Source organism: Sebastes fasciatus, chromosome 11, assembly GCF_043250625.1.
Source record: "Sebastes fasciatus isolate fSebFas1 chromosome 11, fSebFas1.pri, whole genome shotgun sequence".
NCBI classification, from domain to species: Eukaryota; Metazoa; Chordata; class Actinopteri; order Perciformes; family Sebastidae; genus Sebastes; species Sebastes fasciatus.
Window position 1 is genome coordinate 28843596 of NC_133805.1, and position 13197 is coordinate 28856792.

At 39.3% G+C, this 13197-nt stretch overlaps 4 protein-coding genes across 5 annotated transcripts in view; 3 read left to right on the forward strand and 1 right to left on the reverse strand.

Annotated features, from left to right (window-relative positions):
• LOC141777653 (SLAM family member 9-like) overlaps nucleotides 1-13003 on the forward strand; it is a 42644-nt gene extending 29641 nt beyond the window's left edge. The window contains exons 5-6 of the mRNA XM_074652114.1: nucleotides 10627-10670; nucleotides 11889-13003. Coding sequence (XP_074508215.1) covers nucleotides 10627-10670; nucleotides 11889-12077 — 233 coding nt within the window. The 3' untranslated portion in view covers nucleotides 12078-13003. The remainder of the gene's footprint in view (nucleotides 1-10626; nucleotides 10671-11888) is intronic.
• Nucleotides 1-13197, reverse strand: part of LOC141777658 (uncharacterized) — a 118266-nt gene that overhangs the window by 22126 nt on the left and 82943 nt on the right. The gene's annotated exons all lie outside the window — the stretch shown is intronic.
• LOC141777656 (ATP-sensitive inward rectifier potassium channel 10-like) lies at nucleotides 1099-5901 on the forward strand. The gene is made up of 4 exons (XM_074652120.1): nucleotides 1099-1275; nucleotides 1528-1644; nucleotides 1778-1955; nucleotides 4018-5901. Exons 1-4 carry the CDS (start codon nucleotides 1099-1101, stop codon nucleotides 4410-4412), a joined length of 867 nt encoding a protein of 288 aa, XP_074508221.1. The 3' UTR covers nucleotides 4413-5901.
• The window catches only part of LOC141777655 (SLAM family member 9-like), a 102536-nt gene continuing 96101 nt past the window's right edge, over nucleotides 6763-13197 (forward strand). Inside the window, exons 1-3 of the mRNA XM_074652119.1 lie at nucleotides 6763-7023; nucleotides 8166-8474; nucleotides 8561-8845. Of these exons, the coding sequence (XP_074508220.1) occupies nucleotides 6903-7023; nucleotides 8166-8474; nucleotides 8561-8845 (715 nt within the window). The 5' untranslated portion in view covers nucleotides 6763-6902. The remainder of the gene's footprint in view (nucleotides 7024-8165; nucleotides 8475-8560; nucleotides 8846-13197) is intronic.

The following is a 13197-nucleotide window of genomic DNA, read 5'->3' on the forward strand; positions in this document are numbered from 1 at the left end:
AAATGTGGCTGAATAGACCCTTTAACTGAGTCAGACAGGGGCGCAATTGCAAAAAGTTGATGCCACGTACTTCCATTCACCAATCAGGATTTAGCAACATTTGAATCAGACTCTGATGACAGTTGGTAGGTAGGTTGATCACTGTCAGTTTAATCTGATCAAACCAGGCCCACACACTCCTGATAAAGCAGAGTTTTTGAGTGGTAAACTCTTAATCAATAACAACCAAAGACGTTTTTTTAAAACTATGATTGGAGGAGAGGATGCCTATTTAGGCGTGAATATTGATTGTTAGAAATGCTTACGTTTTAAAGCCAAATTCTCAGGTTTTATGTGTCAAAATCTTTTGCCTGATGACTTCTTTCCAAACCTCTGTTCATGTGAATTTAGACAATGTGGCATAAGAAAGTCAAATAAACACCTCCAGCATAGTTCACACCAAAGAAAACGGGAAAGAAAAGTGCGAACACCGTTGACTATACCGTAAATGAGAATTTGACAACTAATAGCGTGGTGTGATGGTGTAGAGTGTCGTACAATTCTCACAGGGGTGGCTGGAAACAGTGAAACGTCTGTCTTAAAGCAAACATCTCTACACCCATGTATACACTTTCATTGGTGGTGAGCGTTATTTCTAGCAGTGCTGTATAGACATGAAGATGTTGGCGTTTATTGTATTTCCTGCACAACATCTTCAGCTAAACCTAACCCTGATAAAATTAAACATTAGTGCTGGCAGGAAATGATTTCTTATCTTCAATAGGACACCTGATCTCCCCTCACTTCCTGTCACTCAACGTTCTCTCAACTGAGTGTGGTATAAAAGTGATATAAAGTCCTGTGTAATGTTGCATATCAATAGTATATTTACGAGATAGACACTTATTATGTTCTGCCCTGGAAATATTTTTTTGTTTTTGAGAGATTACAACGACCATCATCCCATAACAAAGTGTACACAGAAGTAAAATAAAAAAGACAATAGCACACAAACTTATCTGTTATGGTAACATAAGACATCTTAAATTAACTTTTTTTTGCCTTTTCAACCATGTCCCTCCAGAGTTCGACCCTCCGTCAAACCACACACCCTGTGTGATGCAGATGCAGACCTTGACGGGGGCTTTCCTCTTCTCCCTGGAGACCCAGACAACCATTGGTTATGGTTTCCGCTGCATCACAGAGGAATGTCCAGCTGCCATCATCCTCCTCATCGTCCAGCTCGTCATCACCATGCTGATGGAGATCTTCATCACTGGTACCTTCCTGGCCAAGGTATCCAATTCATAAAACATCCAGCTGCAAAGAGAGATGCAGTGAAAAGAGATAATCTCTTCATACATAGATCCATATAGATACATGATGTGTACTCTCCTACTTTTGAAGCAAAACTGCATGCAATTCCTTGCAGTGTGCATTCATCTGTCCCTATGTTGAGCGTGAGACTCTTATATGAGTCTTATCAAGGATTATCAGACTGAAACCAGACCTGATTAAGCTTTCTCTGCTCCGGTTGCTCAGCCGAAGAAGCGTGGTGAGACAGTGAAGTTTAGCCAGCATGCTGTGGTGTCGACCCACGAAGGACGACCCTGCTTGATGATCAGGGTAGCCAACATGCGCAAGAGTCTCCTGATTGGGTGTCAGGTAAGTGTGTGAGAGAGAGTATACATTATCAGATATTTCCACCATTTCTGCAAATTCTCCCAGTTCTGTGTAGACGTTATGTGCAATTTGTCAAACTGAACCAACTTGTGCACCTAATCCCCCTTTCCCCCAGGTCAGTGGAAAACTGCTCCAGACCTCTCTGACCAAGGAAGGCGAGACTGTTTGTCTGGACCAGAGGAATGTGCCGTTCCAAGTGGACATGTCCAGTGACAGCCCCTTCCTCATCCTGCCCCTCACCTTCTACCATATCATCGATGACAACAGCCCGCTGCGAGCCTGGGCTGCCAAGGGTAAGTTTGATGGTGGGATGGTGAGATGATGGAGAGAAGAGATTTGGTGGTTGGTGGTCATTTTTAACAGGGGGGACGGGTTTAGGCAATTATCCGTCTGCTACTTCAGCACCACAGACAGCGCCATGGATTTATCAATAGAGTGGTGCAGGAATGATTCCTAAAACCCAGAAACACTTCCGGTTCCCTCGTCTGGAAGTCAATGGGTTTTTTTAATGGGATTTTGGTTAGATGCCTTAAATAAGGTCTGTGGTTAACACAAGCTGAAGAGATTTTAACATTTTGTTCTACGACATGAAATACTTTGTGAATTTTGAAGCTTTTATGTGTCTTTAAAAAGACGGTTGCTAACAAGTGGCTAAATGAGACTACAAAACGTCATCACGTCGAACATTACTCTGTCTTTACCTTAGTGGTGGTGACGTGAAGTCATGCGACCGTGGTGTAGTTTGTTTATAGCCTAACGTTAGCTTTTTACTTCTGTGATTGCATGTTATACTTCATAAAATCATAAAAGTGGTGTTCATTTGTGAAGATTATCTTGCGGAACAAAATGTGTGAGTATCATGAATATTTGTTTGCTTCAGAGCTTATTTTCTGCAGTAATTAAAAATATAGTGGCAAACTCCCATTGGCTTTTCACTGAGGTAACCAGGGCGATGCTAACTTCCTGGTTGGCCTACAAAAGTATACGTCATCCCTGCAGCAGTCTATATACAGCACAGTTAGGCTACTGATATTTCAGAACACTGGTCTGGGCTACAGATTCTAACTTGCACAAACCTCATAAAGGATCAATGATTGAGGCAGACTGGACAATCATATTCATTCTAAACAACCCCTCTGCCTCTGCACTCTCTGCTACTAGGGGATGGAGAAGGGGGGGTGGCAGGCATGCATTTTGGTCATTCAAAATGAAATACACAGCTCTACTGTACTTCTGGGTGGCCACCAAACGGCAACAAGGATGAAGGGTAACTAATATAAACCTGCTTTCTGCTAGCTACGGCAATGTTTCGGCATAGAAAGTTTAGATTCTTAGTAATGAAATCTGAAGTAGAAGGAGTTTTTTACTGAGAAATCGTGTGGCAAGAAGGTAAGCTGTATACCAGACATAAACTTCCTGTTTTTAGTGGTTGGTGAGCTCAGATGGTGTGAACTACATGCTTGATTAGCAAGCTGAGAGGATTTCCATTTGTGATAATACCTTTCTGAAATGAATGTGGGTAATTACAGTGTGTGTGTATCGTTTTACCTTCCAACCTTTGTTCCTCTATTCCCTTCTCTAGGTGCTCTTTCTTTTTTCCTTATTTCGTTACCATTCTTGCCCATTTTTTTATGAGCTAGCAGAAGTCTTCCTCTTGTTTTGATGGTGCATTGCTTTAGACCAGTTCACAGTTGTGTCCCAGTTTATTTGCTGTTACACAGGAAGTAAACATAGACCCAAGCTGTTTCCTAGCAATGCAATTCTGTTGAAACAGTCTATATTTCTTGGCGCACTACCTCCACAAACAGTTGATCAGTGCAATAATGGGAAGCCATTGGCAGGTCTGTATCACCTGCGTGTGCATACTGTAAATGCGCATCCTCATCCACAAGATACAAACAACCCGCTCATAACAACATTACTCTATAACACTACTAGTGGTAAAAAATGCCATAGTGTGCCTTTAAGTTGTTGTGTCTCTTCTTTTTACACCTCTCTGTAACGCTGAATTCACACGAGAGCAGTGGCGAAGTGCGGCCTGCGGCGAGCTGCCATGCAATGTCTATGGAAAGTTGCGGGCTCACTCCCAAGCTCAGCAAGCTAAGCCAGTTGATTCTGCGACGATGTGCGGGCCAAACTAAAAGTTGGGAAAGTTAAAATTTTAGCGGCGAAGTGCTGCCAGAGAGTACCTGCAACCAATCAGTCAGATTCCTTTGACTCCTGTGACATGTTAACATATGTTACAAAGAATTTCTTCCCGCTTGAAATACATGAATACGTCTCCCGGCCACAGAAAATGTAATTATTGCTACGAGCCGCTGCCTGGTGTGAATTCTGCTCCTCTACCTCCACCAGGTGGGGGCTGGACAGATCCAGAGTTGGCAGACTTCGAGCTGCTGGTGATCATGAGTGCCACAGTTGAGCCGACCTCCGCCACCTGCCAGGTCCGCACCTCCTACCTGCCGGATGAGATTCTCTGGGGCTATGAGTTTCCGCCTGTAGTCTCCCTTTCTCCATCGGGCAAATACGCAGTGGACTTCTCCTTCTTCGACAAAGTGACCAAGACTAAGACCACGCCCATCTTCAAACCATCGAGCCCCCAGCATGTTTACCAGAGCAACGGGGGTGGGACTGTGCCTGAGGTGTCCGATCCAGAGAAGATCCGTCTGGAGCAGAGCTACAGGGAGAGAGGGGAGGAACGAGGCCGGGTCAGAGACACTCCTCTCAGTGTTCGCATCAGCAACGTGTGAACGGATGAAATGGTTGAGAAGGGAGCGTCTCATAGAGAGCAACACGCAGGAGACTTTCGAGCACAATGTCAATAACAAATCAATGAACATCATATCAAAACAGCTCGGGAGACGGATTTTTAGACTGTTTTGAACTTCTGAAAGATATCTAGGTCCCAGTAGCTCCAGATGACGCAGAAAGGAAATATGGAAGACTGTGGACTTCTGTATGGTCAACTTCAAGTTTGTCATACGTTTACTGGGATAATACATGTTTTACGCTGGTTTGACTATATTCAGATGACGACATAACACATTGTCTAACTGCAGCTACAATTTACATTTGAGTGTGGCGAGTGCACATGCACCTCACATATACACTTTTATAACTAAGAAAATTATTTATTCACACAGAGACGATGGAAACCCCAGTTGTCTTGTTTGGGTGCTCATCCGCTTACTAAATGTCAAATTGCAGTATGAGTGGGTTTTTTCCAATGACAAGGTTGGACGAGTACAGGGGGCGGTAAGGATAATGTGATAAGGGCGGCTGGCAGAGTAGAACTTTCAATATATCCTCTAAATGTGTTTAATACACATTTAGAGGAAGTATAGAAAGTTTATATAGATATTCATAAAAAACTCCTAAGACTGGCATGACATTTGCTTTTATTTCTGTAAAAACTCCAATGAGTAATGCTAAGCCAGTTCTCATAGAGCTCACAAAAAAAACCCACTGCAACACTCTCATGATATTTTTACATTTCCTGTTGTAAAACGACAGAAGTACTCGCGTTAAAGACACAGATGACAGTTATGTGTATTGTACATGGCAATACGCTGTAACATATTATAGGTAAAGCACTTTCTTAAACTAATGTAGCACTACAACTGGAATGTAGACACTTCAGATTGAATATATTGTGTTAAAGGTGCTCTATACTGTCTATTGATGATGTGGGCATTCATTTTTTTTTTCAGTTATGTATCGCTGTTATTGACAGAACGTTAGCACTTTATGTAAGTACATGATGTACACTTGCACCTTAGCAGGATTAGCTGCCTTACCTTAGGAAGATATGATTTTTGATACTAATAAAAGCACTTAAACATTGAATATCACTGAATTTGAAGCAGTTATAGATTTTAAAGGACCAGTGTGTAACAATTAGGGGGATCTATTGGCAGAAATGGAATATTATATTAATAAGTAAGTTTTCTTTAGTGTATAATCACCTGCATATAAGACTCGTTGTGTTTTTGTTAGCTTAGAGTGAGCCGTTTATGTCTACATAGGGAGCGGGTCTTCTCCACGGAGTCCTCCCTGTTGCACCGCCATATTTCTACAGTAGCCCAGAACGGACAAAGCAAAAACTTTACTTTCTTGGGCCAGAGTTGATAACGTTACTCGCTGCTGCCGCCGTCGCCACCGCTCTCTCTCTCTCGCATCACCACTCACTTCCCACTTACACACACACTCTACGTACTGTCTCTGCTCCAAATATCCTACGCTACTCTTACAACAACTGGCTCTAGATTGGGCCATTCTCGTTTTCGCGTCGGCCACCGTAGTTCTTCTACACGCTTGGCACACGGGAGAGGCTTTAGTTGGTTGCAATCTGCAACCTCATTGCTAGATACTGCCAAATCCTACACACTGCCCCTTTAATACAGATGCTTCTTTTCTTCAAAGCTAATTGGAATTGCAGTTTCTCTGTCTCAGTGGCTTTAAGCAAACTGAGTGCTACAAATGAGATAATGTTTCATTACAAACAGCTGCTACATGGATGCAAAAGGCCATCGGGTTATTGTGGGTTACAAATGTTACTGTAGGATCCTCGAGGAAGCTCTCCTTTCTGTGTAAAGTAGGAGCCTTCTGTACGTCCATGTGATTTTCGAGTTACCAACATTGTCAAACTAACAACGAACATTTTATCGAAGCCCTTTTTATTTTTCCGCCTAGGCAACAAGGACATGAGGAGGACCACCAGAGATGAGTGCTGAGAATGTGAAAGTAATCTTGTAAGTCACTGATAATGATTCTGTTCTGATGGAAATGTGAAGCAAGGATGAGTATGATGGATATGAATGTGTTGGAAATTGTATGTATTTGTAACATTTTCTTGAATTAACATCAAGCTCTGGAATGTTAATCAGGTGGAGAGATCCAATGAGACACATCTCTCTAAAAAAGGGGTTTAATAAAGCTGATTATGAGTTATTAAAGGCCATATTTTGTTTCATGTTTTGTACAGGCGGTTGCAGTAGACAGAGGAGCTGACGTAAGTTGTGTGAGATATATCTTAGCCTGATAGTCAAATATAAGAGCTATGGATATAAAAACTAGTCACAAGACACCATTTGGACACATAAGCCTACTGTTCATCACACTTCCATTTGTGTTGCTCAAAGAATTGAAGAATTTTTTTAGAGGAATGGGAATATTTGTAACTTTCGTGACAACAAAAACTCAAAACTCACAGTGGATAGTCCAGAGACATTTCCTGATAAATGGTTTCTGAGCGCGGTTCTCAAATAGCCTTACCACTTCCTCATGTAGCACATTGCAGAATGAGGCCGTGGGTCGTGCTTGTCTATGCCGTCTCTCTGCTGCTTTCCTGTGAATCACAAGGTAAGAACTTTATTTTGTTTATATTTCCCGTTGTTGATTGACATTGTTTGTTTTCAAAGTCAAAGTTGTCGTACCGTAAAACTATTTCACCAATAAGAAACATTATGTTTCATTGGAATTAACTTTTGAATGATGATAATATTGAGAAATATACACAATTCCCAGAGATGTGCTCATTGTCTATTATTTCAATAATGATGCTTAAAATCTAAAACTAAAACTTTTATTGAGATATACAGTTATGTCAGTTATTACCCCACCCCTTACCCATGCGTGACAAAACAATAGAGCTGTCTGCTCCTTCCTGTTTAATCTGGATAAGAAAAGTCAAACACAGCTGTACATTTTACTAAAATTTGCATTCTTCATTCTTGTACAATGCCCTAACACTGTATACTGAAACAGTAGGCAGGCAATTTCCTAAAAAAAAGATCATTGCCATCAGCCAGACAGCAAGATTATTTAATATTATCCATATATGGATGAAGCTATGGATCCAGACACAGATTAAAAATATTCTAAAGACTTTTGTGTTATTTAAGTTACACAGAAAATGTAGCATCCTTGGCAAAGATTTGGACTCTTTGCGTGCTTTCTAGTTCCCATTTAAAAATGTCTTTGATTTCTTTGAATAATACATATTTGAACCTTTACAGTAGATATTTATAATACACATATTATACATTATAGCAACATGTTGAAAAGGTGTACACTGTCTCTCCAAGACACATAAACTTGACTCCTTCCGTAACAACCTCAGTAAGCAGTCGGTGGAAATATCCGCTCACGGTCTGTCTCCTCCAAGCTGGGGAACAAAGTGAAAGAACGTCCTCTGTCGTTTTAGAAGAGACTGACAGGAAATACTCTGTAATGTTAAGAAGAAATATAAAGTAACATCTTCCTCTAAGTGGGCTTAGATTCACCTGTTAAACTCCTCTATCCTGAGGCAAACTGTGTCACGAGACAAAGCTGATGTAAGGCATTTTTAAAAACATTTTCCAACCACTGATAAACCATGATAAGCTGAAGGTACTTGAACTGATGATCCAATGTGTAAGAAATATAGTAGGGATGGAATAACTGTCAGAATTGAGCGAATAATGTGTGATTTTTATTCTAATGTGTCTCTACTGTTTCTACAGGGCCCAGTGCTGTGACTCCTGTGTTTGTGCAGAAGGGAGGAGATGTGCTTCTGAATGTTGACGCTGATGTTCCTGAAGTTTTTCTTTTTGTTGAGTGGAAGGTCAATAAAACAGACATTTTAGTAAGATTTCCACCTGGTAGAAAACCATCAGTCTTTCCTGTTTACACTGGAAGGGTTGAGTTTCTTGAGAAAAAATACTCTGTGAAATTGAAGAATCTTCAAGAGGCAGACAGGGGAGTTTATACTGCACGAGTGCTATTGGATCAAGGAGACCGAACGCTAACTCAATACAACGTCACAGTTCAAGGTGAGCTTGTCAATATTTCAGACACTGATAGAGAGTTTTCCGCTACCATGTTTCTAAAAATCTTCACAGAAACTTTCCCTCCTCAGATCCAGTGTCTCCAGTTAATCTGACAGTGGTTTTAGTGGACTCCAGAAGCTCAGAGTGTGACCTCACTGTGACCTGCAGAACACAGGACTCTCACATTAACAGCACTTTTAGATGTGACAACCAAACCTGCAGTCAGGAGGGAGGAGAGCAATCAGAGGTCACAACCTCTGCTGCTTCTCTCCGCATCTACCTGTCAAATGGCTCAATCATCTGTACCCATAGCAACCAGGTCAGCAGGACCGAGGACATTAAAATAATTGAACATGTTTGCCTCCAACCTGATGGTAAGACTGAAAGACAGAACAACTTCCTGAAAATAATGCACAGTTTGGAGTTAGATTAAGACTTAGAAGCATTTCTTTTTTAAAGAAAACTTTCATACGTCCAAGTGAATAAATTAAGTTAAGACAAATAAATTGGGTTTGTTACAAATATGGTTAAAATCCATGTATTTGTCATTGTGTTTTCAGGGGTGCATACGCAGTAGGATTTTAACACTTCTCAAGGAAGAGTCGCTATGGTGATAATTAATTGAGTTCAACCATAGTGGGTTTGATTGGATTTTAAAATGTTTTTGTCTTTTTTTAGGGGGGTAAAAGGGATCTTTAGGGGAAGATAGCAGGTCAGCACATTTAAGTGGTGTACATCATCTGAAAGCTGGAAACCTGAAGATCAATTTGAGATGCAGCTCAGCACTGTGTGTCAAGTTGTTCTAGTCATTAATTAGAAATAAACATGAATTTATTAATTATTAATTATTGATCCAAGTATATTAATTCCATTCCCATGCTCTATTATGTCTCATAAGTTGTTGCAGCAATTTTTGGGTTGATACCATTTGTTACACAGATTTGGTGCTAAATTTAACCACCACTCGAGAATTGATAAAAATGACCAATAATCCCTCCAAAATACCAGATTAAGACACCAAGACCTTGAGGAATACCACAGAAAAAGCAGGGGCGTTTTAACAGGGGGTTTAAAATCACAACTATTTTTGTCCTCGTCTGAGGATGACCTCTTTTACTGTAAACTGCTGTGAACATCGTTTTCTTGGACAGGAAATAAAACCGCTTGTTTGTGTGGAGGAGGGATATAAAGTTTTATTATATTTTTTTTAATGTATATATTTTTTTTAATTTAACATATATTTCAGTGAAACCTAGTAAAAACCAAAAATGATAAGCCTTATCTATCGGCTTGCATGAATTGTTAGTATTTGGTAGGTTATAAAGCTAAACTAGAAAATGACTTTGTAAAACTAAGAAGCAGGTAGTATTTAAATTAACTCATTCAGAGACTTTTGGAAGGTTGATAGATTTAAATTGTGACAGTTTTTTTAAATATATTTTTTTTATTGAAGTAATGGTACAATACAGGTTACTTAATGCAATGCATTACATTACGCTCTATTTTTGTATTTTGACAGTTTTAAATGAACAAATTAAATGATTTCTTACCACAGAGCAGGTTACCAAGACATTTATATAATTAAAAGTGCAGTCTGTTAAAAGCAGATGTTACAGTGGCACACTTTCAATTATGTTGCATGACTTAAACCAGACATACTTTTCTAATCTGGCTTTTGTTTTTCTTTACAGATTCTAAACAAGGTGACAGCAATGACACCAGGGCTGTTGATCATTATTTACCATAATCAAGTTGTGGCAGATGTCTATGTAACTTAAAGCCCCTAGATTTCTTTTATGTTACCAGAATTGATTTTTCATTGTAGAAAAAGGAACCAACCTCAAAATTGGTGCAGCCTTTACGCTTTAGCCCATTCATCCCCAGGTCAGGTCCCAGGGGTATCTGCATGCCTTGCTGTCTGCCAAAGCACATTTTTTGATACAACCGCCAGGAGTCACCAACATCACAACATATCAAATCCTACACATAGAGGCTTTAAAAAGTGCTGCTGTTTGAAGACACACCATAAATCTGGCCTCAATGTAGCTGCAGCTCAAGTAATGTAAATGTTATGCGGTTAAAAGGTAAAGCTCTAAAATGAAAAATAAATTAAAGCAAATCAACATGTACTTTTTTTTTTACAACTGACCTGCAGATAACAGAGAGAGCATCGAAAATACAGTATATGAAATACCGCAGGTAAGCGTAACATTTTATTTTTAACATCACTCTACCAAAATTTGCCAGACACACTGAGGAACAGAATTTCAAATTTAGAGCAATTTAACAATTGATACCGGATTTGAGGAAAATTAAGTTTATTATGTTTTCAAAATCAAAAACTGGAGCCTCACATGCTTCTATTGGTTATCCCTATGTACACCAATCACTATACATTTTCCTGACAAAATGGTCTATGTGCTGTATATGACCTGTGACTCCTCGCTACACCAACTTCTGCATCAATCGGCTGTTCCAAGTCCTACCGCTCGCTCCTACCTGCTACATGTGCACATCGCTGGTTGTGTTGCTTGCTTGTGCTCAAATGTAATGCTCTGGACCCGATGAACCCGATGCACCATGATCCATCTATCAAAGCCTGCTGCCCAGGTTTCTCTACGCTGCGTATGTGTTGTTTGTTTGTGTTTTATTATAGTTATTCATCATTTTGATGCTCCACTTTGCAAAACAGCAAATGCATGTTCAAAAAGGTGTTGTGTTCTCAAAACTCTTCATGCAAATATTGAATCCCATACTGGTGTCTAAAAAGACAACACAGTTTTTCTGCACAAGCCCGCTGCTAGACGTGACTTCCTACTGAGCCAAAGGTTTTACACTTCTGTATTCACTTCTGTATCACAGTGAATATTGTGAGCAGAAGACTCTCAGGTTAAATCTGCACTCGATGTCTGTGTTTGTGTTAAATGTTTTGCAAACCTCAATTTCAGCCTTGGAACAAATCAAGAGATGAGAAAAACAGTAGTTTTCTGTCTTTTTCTAAATGCAACCTACTTTCTGTGTTGTCAAAGTGGCGTAGATGCTTTCTCTAAGTGCTTGTGTTTAAGCTGCAGTGTGTTGTGCTCTCTCGGCCAAGACATTCATTTGAACTCAACTAAGGATCTTTCAGCCACACCTTACTCTGCTCTTGATAAAAAACACCTAAAACTATGTTTTATAGCAATTTCATGCATTTTAAATACAAATTCATTGTAATGTTATGAAAAAAACAGGCTTAACACTTTTGTAGTCCATGGTACAGATGTTTGTAGTATTTGAAGGATTTATATGAGCTGCTGTTAATCGTAGTGAGATTACTTCCCATGTTAATACAGAAAAATAACACAATTAATAATAAAGTGTAAAGTAAAAATGGCAAACAATCTTTGCTAAAAACATTGCATGTGATATATTTTCCAGGTCGTAACTACAGCCCAACCTCTGGATCAGAGTCCAACAGATGATGCTTCAGGTCTTTCTCCAACCTCCACCTACTGCTTGGTAGGACCTCACACTGGAACACCGGATCCCAATAAGACTAGAGACACGTCTGTGCCAGAGAGCCTGTATGCTACGGTAGAAAAGCCTGCCAGGTCCTTAAACAATTAAAGCAAAATTTGGTCATTTTGAACAAATATGATGAAAAAGTTATTTTTTATAAAATTGTCACTATATCCTGTAAATAGTGCATGAGACAAATAATCTGTCCTCCTGTGTTCATAATGGCACGCCTATTTCTCTCCTCAGATGTTTTAGTGTACTGTTTAGCTGTAAAATGAAAGTTTGCTCTGGCTGGTGGGCAGTGCTTGGTTTTGGCTCGACTGTTTTCAACATGGCTAAACAGTACACTACAAGATGTTTCTGAACACATTTCAGCGCTGCCTTTTTATCATATCTGCTCAAAGTTACCAACTGCAGCTTTAATCAGGAATTGTATTCTATTGTACTTACTGCAATTTCCAGTTTTGCTAAGTGTTGCCAAAGCTGCCAATGTATAAGTTTATATGACCTGCTCTGGAATGAAAAGACTTTTCAAACATTTCAATAGAAACAGCTGTAAAACAATGAGGAAATGTTACTTAGCATCACACACATTCAGAAGTAGCTTTTTGATTCATCATGATTTGAGCCAGAGAAAGAATCTGATGCTGTTCTACGAAACTAAAAATGTGGAAACATTTGAAGGTCTCTTGTGCAGTTGTGAACAGAATTACATTTAATTTGCTGTTAAGAGATAAACAGTGTTATCTAAAGACTTTAATTTATTTATGTGTTTTGCAAATTAATGAAACAAAATGTGTTTTTTTCTAATTTTTTTCTTTTTTAAAGGAGATTTTTACATGTAGTTTGTTTACAAAGATATCAAAGGAATTCTCAACTGAAGATCCAATTTAGAGAGCTGAAAATGTTGCCAAGCAAAGATTGTATAGCTTTCCTGAGCATATGAACCACAACAGTATATATACAGTATGTACTGTATATTGTGCTGAAACAAGCTTGAAAATGCCATTAAATGTTTTATTCTTCTATATTCATATTTTGTCATGCATTCAGTCTGTATTTCCTAGAATAATAGCACTGATCAATTCCCTGCTGAAAAATCACAATACCATGTTCAAAGTCAGTGACACATGATCTGTGAGATATGGCTTCTACTAATTCACACAATCATGAACATATAAGATGAGTATCTGGCTTTAATAAGTATCCAATAATGGTGCATGTACCA

Bases quoted from the DNA above. Each gene is read 5' to 3' on its own strand.
- LOC141777656 (XM_074652120.1), top strand. From the start codon at position 1,099: ATGCAGATGCAGACCTTGACGGGGGCTTTCCTCTTCTCCCTGGAGACC. The intron at 1,276-1,527 runs GTATCCAATTCA...GCTCAGCCGAAG, and splicing joins CTGGTACCTTCCTGGCCAAG to AAGCGTGGTGAGACAGTGAA. The intron at 1,645-1,777 runs GTAAGTGTGTGA...CCTTTCCCCCAG, and splicing joins GTCTCCTGATTGGGTGTCAG to GTCAGTGGAAAACTGCTCCA.